This window comes from Pinus tabuliformis, chromosome 4_1 (genome assembly GCF_031772625.1).
Source record: "Pinus tabuliformis cultivar Carrire ecotype Pingquan chromosome 4_1, CPIR1, whole genome shotgun sequence".
Lineage (NCBI taxonomy): Eukaryota > Viridiplantae > Streptophyta > Pinopsida > Pinales > Pinaceae > Pinus > Pinus tabuliformis.
This window is the reverse complement of record NC_142303.1, coordinates 837,265,946-837,279,507: the sequence shown is the minus strand read 5'-3', so window position 1 is coordinate 837,279,507 and position 13,562 is coordinate 837,265,946. Positions and strand designations below refer to the sequence as shown.

Here is a 13,562-nt window from a genome sequence, read left to right as displayed (position 1 = left end):
AGAAAATTTATTGCAAAGTCAAAAGTGTCATAACGAGCAGCAACAAGTCGGCTTATCTAACAATAAAGTCAGCCACCTAGAGAAGACATGTCGGCCTATTAAGGGTATCCAATAAGCCTATATATAAGATGTAAGTCTACAGCATTTGAGATCAATCATTCAAGCACATAAGATGTTCGTACAAGAACTAGAAGAACCAGTGAAGGAGGGGAGAATAAGAAGAGGAAGAATCGAATTGTTTTTTGGGCTACTTTACCTCATGCATGTGAAATAATTAGGGCATCTGTGACTGCAATAAGGCCGAGTTGCAGAGCTGTCAAGAAGTCACTATTTGGTGTCAAGAAGCCTTACAATACAAGCCAAGTTGTCTAGAAAGAGAAGGCACATCAAGCGAAGAGAGGAGAAGGTCATTTCAGCATTAAGTCCACCCACACGTGGGGAACTGCAAGGGTTACAAGTACGCCGGAATTGCAGTCCTGAAGTGGCAGCCGAATTTATGAATTTAGGGCTGAAAACTGAAGTTGGTAAGCAAGTTTTACTGGTGTTGACTTTATAAAAGAGAAGCTCAACAAAGGAAGGTTTGACTTGGTCTTGGAGGGGTCTTTGACAAGGGTCTTAGGTCTTGGAATTCGTCATCAGAATATTCTATAAGAAGAGAAGAATTGCAACCTACATTTTGTGTCCTTTTGTCTCATTGATCTTCATAGTTTGGTAGTTGTTTATGTTAGGATATTCCAACACATAGGAAATAGTTAAGTATAACTTGGTCTAGTGTTTAGGTAAAGTGTGTTTCTTTACTATGTACTTTTGTAATTTACAATCCGACGATCACAATATGTTCTAGACATGAAGTGATCTGACGGCTCATTCTCTCCTCGATATTACTGACACTTGATACGTGGCTTAACACCTGATTGGTCCATGATCTCTATTTAAAGAGTATGGAGGGTCATTTGTAAGGTGACTGTTCATGAGAGAAGCATACATAAATTTTCTTTCTTTTGCATTAATAAATTGCCTGAAGTGGCCGCGTTGGCTCAGGCCGTTGATTGTTTCCCTCTTTGAGGGTTTTAACCACGTAAAGAATACTGGTGTACTGATATGTTTGTGAGCGGTGTCCCTTGGTGTTCTATCTAAGGAACTTACCTTGTAAATTCCTACAGTTTGATGATAACAACACTAATAATAATTAAGTGAAAGAAGAAGCTAATCAAGTAAAAATACATCACAAGCAATTATCAAAGTAAGAGAAATCACCTAATCTAGCTGCCCCTAGATTTCTCAACATGGTATCAAAGCTAAGGTGACAAGACAAAGGGAGACAACTTGAAGATCATCCAATTGAAGAAGAATACACAAGGACCAAGCATAAGGAGATCATCAAGAAGGACTAATCTTGAAGGAAGGAACTAAGGAACATCAAGGAGGACTACCCATCTCATCCCAACTTCCAAGGATCATACCATCTAGAGGCAACAACACCTTGAAGAAGAGAAAAAGACTTCAAAGGACCTCACCTCCAAGGAAGAAGGAATTGAAGCATCTTAAGAAGACTCCATCCAAAGGAAGAATACATCATCATCAAAGGAATCAAGGCAATCTCCCTCATCAAGGATCACTCTTCAAGCAATCTTTGAAGACACCTCTCATCATTTAGAAGAAGAAGCATTGTCATCAAGAAGGCATCTTAAATTGTCAACAACAAAGGAGTAGTGGAATTCAACTTCATCAAGAAGACATCCATTGGAAGATATCATCATTAAGGAGGTATCTTCATCTCATCAAGTAAGTATTTTATATTTATGTCTGAATCTACTATTAAAATGACTTCATTTTGCAAGGAGAGCAACAAATTGGTTGGGTCATCAAACTACCTTGCATGGAAAAAGAGGATAGATTTGATCCTCATAGAAAATGAAGTCATTGAATATGTCAAGGGTTCAATCTCCAAACCCTCTCAAGATCAAGCTCAATCACTATCAAAGTACATGAAAGGGGAAGTAAGGGCTCAAAGAATCCTCGTAGAATCAATCAAGGATTCACTCATCCCTTATGTAGCAAAAATGGAAACATCAAAATAAATCTATGAAAAGTTGGTAGAATTGTTTTTTGTAAGCACTGCAGGAGAATTCATATCATTGAGAACTAAACTATACAAAATGAAGGTATCAAAGGAAGAAGGGATAGCCCCATACCTTATGAGGGTATCTCAAATAAGAGATCAACTACAAGAGCTAGGGGAAATAATGTCCGATAAAGAAATGACCATCGTTGTGCTCAATGCACTACCTAATGAATGGGGCAATTTTGTATCAAGTATCTATGGAAAGAAGGAAGCCACTCCATTCAGTGAACTTTGGTCATTATGCAAAATTGAAGAAACTACGTTAAAGGAAAAAAGTGATGTTGGATCAAATGAACAAGTTCAAGCATATGCTGCCATGGCTAGGAGGAAAGGGAAGTTTGGAAAGTTTGATAAGAAGATCGACATGTCAAAGATTCAATGCTATGAATGTAATGAATATGGGCATTTCAAAAGGAATTTCCCTAAACTCAAGAAGGACAACAAGAAAAGAAAGGAAAGAAATGAAGCCCATATCACCGAAGAAGTAGAAGAACCTGAAAATAAGAAGTCAAAGAAAGAAGAAGTGGTAGATCTCCACTATTAAAAGGTCTCTCACTCACCTAGCCTATTGTTCAAGTGCATAGAAGTTAGCAAATCAAGAAGGAAGCATCACAAGTATGATAGGATGCATTGTAGCAGAAAGAAAGATGACATCATCATAGAAGCATGGAAGGATAGCTGAAGTAGAAAGTCTACATAGTTGTAGCAGTCATCATGATAGAAAGAAAGTAGCTCATGGCATCTTCATTGAAAGCATATAAGGACAACCAAAGTAGCAATATATATGGTTGGAAGAAATTCATCTAGCAAGATAAAAGAGGTCATCATACATCATCATTATTAGAAAGGAGCATTTGCAGAATGAGGATCATCAAAAATCCTCCATCGGAATCTTCATTAGAAGGTTCACCTCTACTTGGAAGGAGCAAGTGTCTCACCGATAGTCTACATTCCACCTTGTGTGGGATCCATTGTTTAGAAGAATGATGGTATGGTGACAAAGGAGTGCAGCATGTTGAGTTGGTTGAAGTACTTTCATCTTCAAGCAAAAAAAGGAAGCTGCCAGAAGGAAGTCTAGATGACCAAAAGAGCGAAAAGGTATGTATATATTTGATAAGATAAAGTCATGTCATCATATAGTTGTAGATAACAAGATTGAATGCTTTATCCCATGATCATGATCGAGGAAGAAGAATCTCTTCCATTAGAATGATGCATGAAGGCATGTAGACAATGTGCCTTGAACTCTTCTACATATTGATAAGATGAAATCAACATAATATGACCTCATATGGAATATGAGGTGGTTGACAATCATGGTTCCTATGTTGAAAGAACCATGTAAAGAAGATCCTGAGGAAAGCAATATGTTGAAAATATGAAAGAAGAGTTCGTGGGAAGATGCATCTATAAGATAAGATAAGTGATCAACATCTGATATCTAGGAGGATTAACTATGACATCTCCACAAAGAAGGTATGAAGACCCTAATATGTATGATGGAAAAGGAAAACCTTGGTAATATGTATCTTGGAGAGGGATTCATACATATGCAAGATGTTGATGTCATGATGAAAGGCCATCATAAAAAGGTAACTTTAATTTACTGTTCATTTTGATTTTTGTGAAATCATTTGGTTGGATTGAAATAGGGCTACCAAAAGAGAGTTGTAGATGTCACCTACAACTAGTACTCATGAGATTGGATGGAATATCCTGAGAGAAACATGACTTGGAAAAGGTAGTTGTATGAAGGATAATTAGATGTGGACTAGAAGATCACTTTTTGATGAAGAGAAGGATGACATGACTATTGGTTCAACCCTATGGTTCGTTGAAGGGAAGTGATGGAGAAAGATGGTTGAAGCCATACAAAGAAGTTATGATGAAGAAGGCTCCATAATGAAGAAGATGAAGTTCATGACATCAACGTCTTGCATCATCAACATCTCCACAAAGAAGGTATGAAGACCCTAATATGTATGATGGAAAAGGGAAATCTTGGTAATATGTGTCTTGGAGAGGGATTCATACATACGCAAGATGTTGATGACGCAAGACGTTGATGTCATGATGAAAGGCCATCATAAAAAGGTAACTTTAATTTACTATTCATTTTGATTTTTGAAAAATCATTTGGTTGGATTGAAACAGGGCTACCAAAATAGAGTTGTAGATGTCACCTACAACTAGTACTCATGATATTGGATGGAATATCCTGAAAGAAACATGAATTGGAAAAAGGTGGTTGTATGAAGGATGACCAAATGTGGACTAGAAGATCACTTTCTAATGAAGAGAAGGATGACGTGACTATTGGTTCAACCCTATGGTTCGTTGAAGGAAAGTGATGGAGAAAGATGGTTGAAGCCCTACAAAGAAGTTATGATGAAGAAGGCTCCATAATGAAGAAGATGAAGTTCATGACATGATGTAGAAAGAGGATCCCTACAAGTAGCGGATAGTACCACGATCTCCACTAAAGAGCAGGTAGTTTTTGTTGAAAAGAAATCCCTAGTTGAGAGGGAGCTTGGGAAAGTCCCTTGTTAAAAGGGAGCTTGGGAATATTCCTTTTATAGGAATGCGTAGATCCTCTCTAATGGAGAGGGAGAGATAAACACATCATTCTTGTCTTCATGTTATGAAGAAGGAATGGAGGATTGGGTAAGCATTTGTGATTGATTCCGATACTCTTTGAGGATGTGGTAGGGCATCCAATAGGCAAGAGTAATCGAAGAGGAAATTCCTTGAGGATTTGTTATTCCAAGACAAGAATGGTCCTAAAAGGACATACCTTGTGAACATTCGGATGGGGTATGTGCCTTAAGAGACAATGATGATGGTGTCTATCAGTGATTGTCTCGCCAACATTGTGCTCTGATCTTGTGGAGAGATAGAGTTGTTAGTCAAGGCCTTGCTATCTAACAATGCTAGTTGGTATGATGAGATGCAATGAGATAAGCTAATATAATAGCTTATGAGATGGCTTACCAATCTGACTCTTCTTATGAGAATTCTTCAAGATAAGAATGTCCAAGTACCGTGTATGTATTATGAATACCTCCCTAGTTAAGAGGGAGTGTTAAAATGTGTAACTAGGTTCAGTCTTCATAATGACTAATGTAATCATGATTTTATGTATTTGATGAAAATATATTTTATTATTATTATTATTTTGTAGCATGGGTTTTATGCTCAAGGTTATTTTATTTATAGGTAAAGCACCCATTGAGTGCTTCTAGGGCTTGTCATTGAGTCAACAAGTCAATTGAGTCATTGTCATGTATGGAAGACCCTCTTGGGCTTATTGTATCAAGTCAAAGAAAATTATTGTAAAGTCAAAAGTGTCATAAAGACCCTCCAAGACCTTGTCAACGAGCAACAAGAAGTTGACCTATCTAACAGTAAAGTTGGCCTCCTAGAGAAGACATGTCGACCTATTAAGGGTATCCAATAAGCCTATATATAAGATGGAAGTCGACCACATTTGAGATCAATCATTCAAGCACACAAGAAGTTTGTACAAGCACTAGAAGAACCAATGAAGGAGAGGAGAATAAGAAGAAGAATCAAATTGTTTTTCTGGGCTACTTTACCTCACACGTGCAAAATAATTAGGGCATCTATGACTGCAGTAAGGCCAAGTTGTAGAGCTGTCAAGAAGTCACTATTTGGTGTCAAGAAGCCTTACAATACAAGCCGAGTTGTCTAGAAAGAGGAGGCACATCAAGCGAAGAGAGGAGAAGGTCATTTCAGCATTAAGTCCATCCACGCATGCAGAACTGTAGGAGTTACAGGCAGGCTGAAATTGCAGTCCTGAAGTGGCAGCGAAATTTCTGAAGTTAGGGTCGAAAACTGAAGTTGTTAAGAAAGTTTTACTTGAATTTTTAAAAGAGAAGCTCAAGAAATGAAGGTTTGACTTGGTCATGGAGGGGTCTTTGACAAGGGTCTTAGGTCTTGGAATTCATCATTTGAACATTCGATAAGAAGAGAAGAATTCTTGTGGGTTTTCCTCTCAAGAGGAGAGGTTTTGGCCCTGGCATGCAGCGTACATTTTGTGCCCCCTTCTCTCATTGATCTTCATAGTTTGGTAGTTGTTTGATGATAAGAACACTAATAATAATCAAGTGAAAGAAGAAGCCAATCAAGTTAAGTAAAAATACATCACAAATAGCTATCAAAGTAAGAATTTCATATTACCTTTCATCTTTTAGAATCTAGATTCTACATGTAAAAATGCATAATCATCATCATGAATTCAACATAAACAAACTTCATCATCAATTCAGCAGAAACATTGTCATCATCATTAGTGATTATTATAACATTCAACATATTGTCATCATCATTAGTAATGTAATCAGAAATGCTACAGCCTTTGTGCTTTGGGGTCCAGCTCCTTCAAACAACGTGTCATGCATGGAAAATGGTATCTATCTTCCTTGCATGGCAATTAAAAGGCCCATGGGATCATTGGGATATTCTGTCAAGACCTATGTGAACATTTCAATCTTCTCAACGTCAGCTTGGTCTCTTGACTATATGCAGGGAAAAGATTGGCTAGAGAAGATTTATTATATTAGAGGGATTTATGAAATCAAGAGCAAAATCAATGACAATTAACAAAATCTTAACCAAACTGAAAATTAATTGCTCTAATAAATCTATTTATGAAGACATTCATCAAACCCTTTTGTTTGTGTTTTTGAACATCTATCTTTTTCTTAGTAAGAATCCTTGATAAATATATGGAGTGTTGTTGTTTTTAAAGAATTAGAAGAGATGTTATGAGACTGCGTTTATAGTGAGTTTATTTGCAAATCTGATTTCTTCATTTTTATTATTTATAATTTTATTTATGGCTATACAAATTTTCATGCTTTTTAACATTTTAAGGGTGGATTCTGATCACGGTTTTCTTCTGGATTTCCGGAAATGGATCCAAAAAAAATTAAAACCCTTGGAAACGTATCCAATTCTAATTCTGATTTTTTGAGACGACACAAAAACGTTTTCGCAGCCTTTTCGGACAAGGATCGTACCCGTTTCCATTTCGGAAACAGGGATCCACGTTTTCGGCAAATTCTTCAGGCGTTTCTGGTAGCTTAGCATAATATACATATGAAGCTTGAAGAATATGTCCAACAATAGTTATCCTCCCAATCACTAATCCATGCTTTTTAAATGATATTTATTACTATAATTTCCAGAATGCTTACTAGTTACCTTTAAGTATTTTTTGGGATTTATTTAATGTTTGATTGGCATTTCCTTGGGCCAAAATGTGGCCTTTTTTGGCTGAAAACGAAACGTTGATGTAATATGCTTGAAATGGCTCTGCAGCCATGAAATTCTATTTCCTAAATCTGCTATGGCCCAGAAACATTTCAGGGCCATTTTCCCTGATTATCCCCTTCATTTCAGTGTCAGAAACACCAAATGGTGTTTGAGAAACATCTACCAGACATTTCTGGTAACTTGGTTTCCATATTATACTTGTAACATCCCCTCTTAACACAGAAAATACATTATTAACTTATAAGCCCCTTAACACAAAAAATGCATTCTTAGCTTCTCCCTTAACATGAAACATGAAAACAAGGAGAAATACAACTCAAGGTTACAAAATTAAAAGACCACATATGGGTTAGCTCTCATCCACTGGGTCACTTGGGTAACTAGTCGCAGTGCCCACCGATTTTTTAGGATAATCACTTTAAGTAATGAGCGCAGTGCCCAGCAATTTTTTAGAAGAACCACTTCTGTACATGCCGTGCCTTTAACTGCTTTTCCAAAACCTAAGTACACCATCACCCTTATGCTGAAGGTAGAGCACTGCTCTTGGTGTTAGACAATCATGATACTTTGGTGGATTGCCATTACCCTTATGCAGAAGGTAGAACTCTGCTTATTGTTGTTTCTTAGACAGTCACCATACTGAGTATCCTTCTATCTGGGGACCTCAACATACCCTCGGACCCTCTATCTGGAAACTTCTCACTCTATCTGTATGGGTCCCTTACCCATATCTGTCATGTGCCCTTTTAGGGTCTTCTCCCCATTATATGTGAGCTGTGTGTTGGGCCCAGGGGGGTGTGGGTGGGGGTGCGGGCGAGGGCGGGCGGGGGGAGAGGGGGGGGGGGGGTGGGCGGGCGGGGGGGCGGCGGGGGGTGTAACAGACCATGGAACTCATTATCTACGTAGTCTGGCATATCCTTCTGATCTATTCACACAAGTTAATCATCAACAATTGATCCTACTGCCATTTATTTTCGTCATGTCATTGTTCAATGTTATATCTTATAGCTTATACAGATGGACATGACTTTTGTTTGACATATAATCCTGTTTGCGCATATGTTATATTTCTATCCTTCTTATTCACCACAGAATTTTTAAACCCAAAATAAAAAATAAAGGATATAAATGATTTGGAACTCCCATTGAGTTTGGGCACAAGATGGAAACAATGGAGCGACAGGCCAAGCATGTAATGTGTCAAGATAATTGCATTTGGAAACAACTGGTAGATTAATGCAGACAACGCAGTGACCCAATTTTTTTTAGTGCTGATTTACTAGCAACTGCTTTATAGAGACCTGCAAGAAAGCTTTCACATAAATGTGCAAGGAAGCTGTTAGTTAAATTATATTCTGACACGATCCATCATGGAGACGGATATTAAGAAAGTGAGAGGTTGAGTGGAGAGGATGGAAAGGTAATTTTTAACATGGAAGAGTTTATTCAATGCCAAAGAAGAAATTGTTAGTGGAAGCGCGTGATATTAGGACATTTTGAGAAGATGAGAAAGATTATATTTGCTCTAAAAGAGAGAATATAATTGAGAGGTTGCTATGTAGCCCCTAGTCTTAAGATGCTTTTGGATTATTAAGGAATATTGGTTTTGCTGTCAGTTTGATTGGGAAGAGGTATGGAAGTTAGGATCACTGTGATCTAAAAATTGATCATCTAACAAGCATGCAATATATGCTCAGGATACATACATTCTCACAAATGCATGCACATATTGGTTAGAAGCATGGAAATGCGGGTCACTGCCATCCTAAGAATTGATCATCACCCTGTCACGTGACATATGTACATGACACTCACACTCCCCACAAATGCATGCGCATGTACATGTACATATAACTGTTGTCTACCTACTCACCACTCTCTTAACGTTGTCAGATTTCCATGAACAAACAGATGATCCTTCTGCCTGCTTGCGAACCCATCTTGTGGAGATCACCTCCACAAAGTTGAGGTTTGGATTAAAAGTATTGAAAATGATGATGACATAAGAATAAAAGTGTATTTACTAAAATTAAAACTACGGAATAACTACCAATTTAGGAATATTTAAAAATATGATTAAAATAAAGATATGAAGATATCAAAATGTATTTAATAACTGACATTAAAACATACTAATTCAATGCTTGCTTTCCCTGTCTAATTGCAGCTATTGGCTATTACATTGCTAGTCATTTTGCTTTGGCCATGTAAATACTGATGTAAAGATTAAATCCACTGAAATTGTTAAATCAAGAAGATTACTTGGAGTGAAACATGAGGATCTTTCCTTGCAACTGGTAAAGCATATTGCCCTTGGTTAAGATTAACCAATAACCCTAAAGCTGTATTCTATTTGTGATATTCTTCCTGTCATTTTTAATTTTGTGTTGTGATTTTTAGCATGGTTAATTGTGTTTAGCTGTGTTGTGATTTTTAGCATGGCTACTTGCATGTCATGCGATGTGAAGTATATCTATGATGCAAACGCTAAGAATAATATATTAATCTCAGACATAAAATGATTATCATTTGTTTATTCAGTTTCAAGTTTATTATGTACAAAATCATTTTTTTGGTTGGCCATTGTGCCAAATCAAAACAATTATACAGTAAGAATAGTTTTTTCTGTTAATATTAAAAGTATTATGAAGTTACATGCTATTCTTTTAGTATTTTCAAGCTGTAATGTAAACCATCATATTCATCACTTAAGGTCTGGAGAGTATTGCAAAAACTCAATTGACTATGGGTTTATATATTTGCAGTCGTGTTTCATTTTAATTTCTGTGAGAACCGTGATGTAAATATTTTCCTAAAGTACTTTTGATGGTATCTTTTTTGTTTTAGTGCACCTTTTCTTCTTATTTATTAGCTACATATTATGCCAGCGTAGCTACTCATCATTTTTCACTGCTGTTTTTCAGGAAATGGTGTTTACTGAAAGTCCTTGAGCTGGGCATGCATTCCAACTTTTAATTAGTCAAATAAATTGCAAAAATAGATGTTCTGTTGTAAAGCTTCTAATTTTTTCGTTTTCACATTCTTCCTTCTGTCAAAAGGAGGGTTTTAGGTTTCTAGCTTTGTACCTCTGTACATATCATTTCGATATTATCTTTTTGAAATTCATATATCTATTTGCTTGTTGAATATCCCTCAGATATCAGCCATGTTTGATAGATGTTGAGGTTAGCATTCAATTTAGCTTCCTCATTATCGTCTTATGTTTATGGAAGATATTGTTCTGATAGCATTGGCCATAATTCTATAATCATAATGTTTGCCATTTGATGGCTGTATTACTATATTGCTAGTTCAAACACATGTTTGATTTATAAAATATTGAATATCAAGAAGCATTCATACCAATCTTTTTGGTGGAGATAAAGGTTGAAATTTCTTACTAGAGAGGACCTACTTCTAAAGTTCTTGTTAGTTGCTATTGTCCAAATCGTAAATCATAGGAATGTTATACAATTTCTGCTATAACTATCGAAATTATCTAGGGGACACATTTATAAATCCATGGCTGGTTGATAGCAGTCCACTTTTGAATGCCAAGGATACATGACAAATCTGTCAGGCTGGTAGTATCCAGTTTCATTTTTCCAAAACATTCCTTGTGAAGCATCAAGCTTCTTATTTCCTCTAATCTAAAATTTTAAGTAGATAATAACAAGGCAGCGATTCTTCTTTACCTCAACATGAGTTTGATAGTAGAGAGAGCCAGAATTCCAGGAAATCTTAAAACAAACTATGAGATTATATATGAGAAAGCAAAGGCATTGTTAGAAAGGGCAGACTGTTTGAATTAGGATACAACTTTCCTAGCTCTAAACAATTGTGGAAGGTGTTGTTGTTTAGCTATGGAAGGAATTTATGAGGAAGCAAAGGCATTCTTATAAAGGACAGACTATTTGAATAAGCTACAACTTTCTTAGCCCTAAACATTAATGGAAGTAGTTCTTGTTTAGCCATGGGTTTTAACCCTTGTGGTTTAACATGTTTTATAAACTTGATGCTTCAACTTCCTTGGATGATACTTACAGTCTGTATTTGTTTTTACTACTACTTATCAATGCAAAGTGTCCATAAGTGTCATGTCCCTTCCCAAATACATTTGTAACAGGGTGCTGCTGCACAATTTTGGCTAAGGAAGAGAACCCATCATTTTCAACTTAGGAACTTAGGAGGCAATTCGACTTTATTGGTTGCTAGTGGAATGTGGGGGCCACCCACATGGGACTTTGAATTGGCCCATTCGAATAGCTTGGAGGGAAAGTCGAATAGGTGGATGGAGGGGCCCACATGAGGCTAGGGAGGCCCAAGGAGTTATAAGGAGGGAGCAACTCTCATTTTTTATTCATTCTTACACCTTGCAAGTAAAATTACTTGACTGTTTACTCTGTTGTTAGCTTGAGTCAACCGACTGTTTAGCCATGAATTTCTCAAGCGGGAGATTCAACCTCTACTTCGGGGGACCATCCATGCCCGCCCTAGAGAGGCAATTCCACAAGTATTTTCGGAGTTCCGGGAGTGTGTTACAACACTACCATTCAGCCACAACAGGGAGTGCGTATTTTTGGCTAGCTGGAGAATACATAGGGGGGTTTGGAGCTATCAGTGATCAAACATTTTTCGGGAGAGTCAGAGGATTGGGAGAGAAGCAAAGGGCCATACCTTTTGTGAGTTTCGGAGCTAGTAGAGCGAGCATCCCAAAAGTTCGAATTACTGGGCTTGGGACAACGCAGAGGGCTAGTCTAGCAAATTCGTGGAGCTAAGGAGCAGGTGCCATAGGCCAGAAGCCCATCCGGGAAGTTAGGGGATTGATAGCAGAGGTTAGCCCAACCCTCTGGGTCTGTTTCTAGGAGGATTTACAGGTAGATTCCAGCAAGTCGAGTTTTGCAGTTGCAGCTGAAGCTGGGCTCCAAGGGGGGTCGAATTTCAGAAGTCTAAACTAGCCAAATCCCTTGTTGGGTTTTTCTAAGTTTTGGGCAAGGATCACACTTCTAATTTTATAGAATTTTCTGGGAAGATCTAAGGGGTCAAACAGGGGTCCCAACTGAGCAAATAGTTAGAGGAGAGCTAAGGGGAATTTGGGCCAAAATTCTGAGGTCAACATTTGGCCAATTCCTTTGTGGGTTTTTTTGGGTGTAGGCCAAGGAGCAAGGAGCTGAAATCTCATAATTTTCTAAGCACGGGAAGCAATGGTTCCAACCCTTTGAAGTCAATAGACAAAATAGTTTTCTGGGGCAGCGCAATTCAGTTTGGTGCAACAGTTGTAACAGCCCTCAGTTCAACATTTTCTCACCTGGGTTTTGTCATGCTTGTCCATTGAGACAAGCCCAGGTGCACCATTCCATCATCTATTGTATTTGACTTGCAAAAATATAATAAAATGGCTAAACAGTTCTTTATTTCCAGTGTTTCCATGGGTACTTAATGTATATTTCGTTTTTCTGATTGTTAGATTTTTTGCATGCTTGTATATCACTTATATTCCTGTTTAGGAACATTACACTGGTATTGGAGCCATAATCTTGGCTTAGTCTGTGGGAAAGATTAGAATCAAACAGCATGGCGGCCACGTGGAATGAGGTGGTGAGGATACAACAAATGATGATTGATGTGGGGAAGAAGTTGATTCATTCATCAGTTGGGAATCCGGACATGATTGCAACTGATGTGGAGTTATTGGGGGAGAATTGGAGGGCATACCAATCATTGGGTTATGGCATTTAGGCGTCCCTCTCTTTTTGGGAATTCTGTGACTTAAGGGGTATGCACAAACCAATGGAGATTCAGTGGGATTTTGCAGGGATGATGAGAAGTATTAAGGAAAACGATGAAAGAATAGTTGAAGGGGCCATGGTTGGCAAGGAGACAGTTGAGCATGCACCCATTGATGAGGTATTCTGGGTTGTGACCGAGTTCTCAGGTGACAACAATGCACCATAGGTTGATGAGGTGTCAGAAGACAACTCCATCTTTATTGAAGAGCCAATAGGTACAGAGACCTCTAGATCTATGACGAAGTTGCCAGACGACAGTCACCTACAGCTGACTGGTGAGCATATCGTGCACATCGGGTTGTCTATGGAGGAGTAGTCGAAGGCTCATGTCGAGGCCGTGATGGAGGAGG

The 13,562-nt window shown here is 37.8% G+C and overlaps 1 protein-coding gene across 2 annotated transcripts in view; it reads left to right on the top strand.

Annotated features, from left to right (window-relative positions):
• Positions 1-10,727, top strand: part of LOC149178822 (E3 ubiquitin-protein ligase At3g02290-like) — a 182,645-nt gene extending 171,918 nt beyond the window's left edge. For both annotated transcript variants that reach the window (XM_089420449.1, XM_089420448.1), the window contains one exon: positions 10,348-10,727. In XM_089420449.1, coding sequence (XP_089276575.1) covers positions 10,348-10,374 — 27 coding nt within the window. In that variant the 3' untranslated portion in view covers positions 10,375-10,727. The remainder of the gene's footprint in view (positions 1-10,347) is intronic.
• Positions 10,728-13,562: the final 2,835 nt, after the last annotated feature.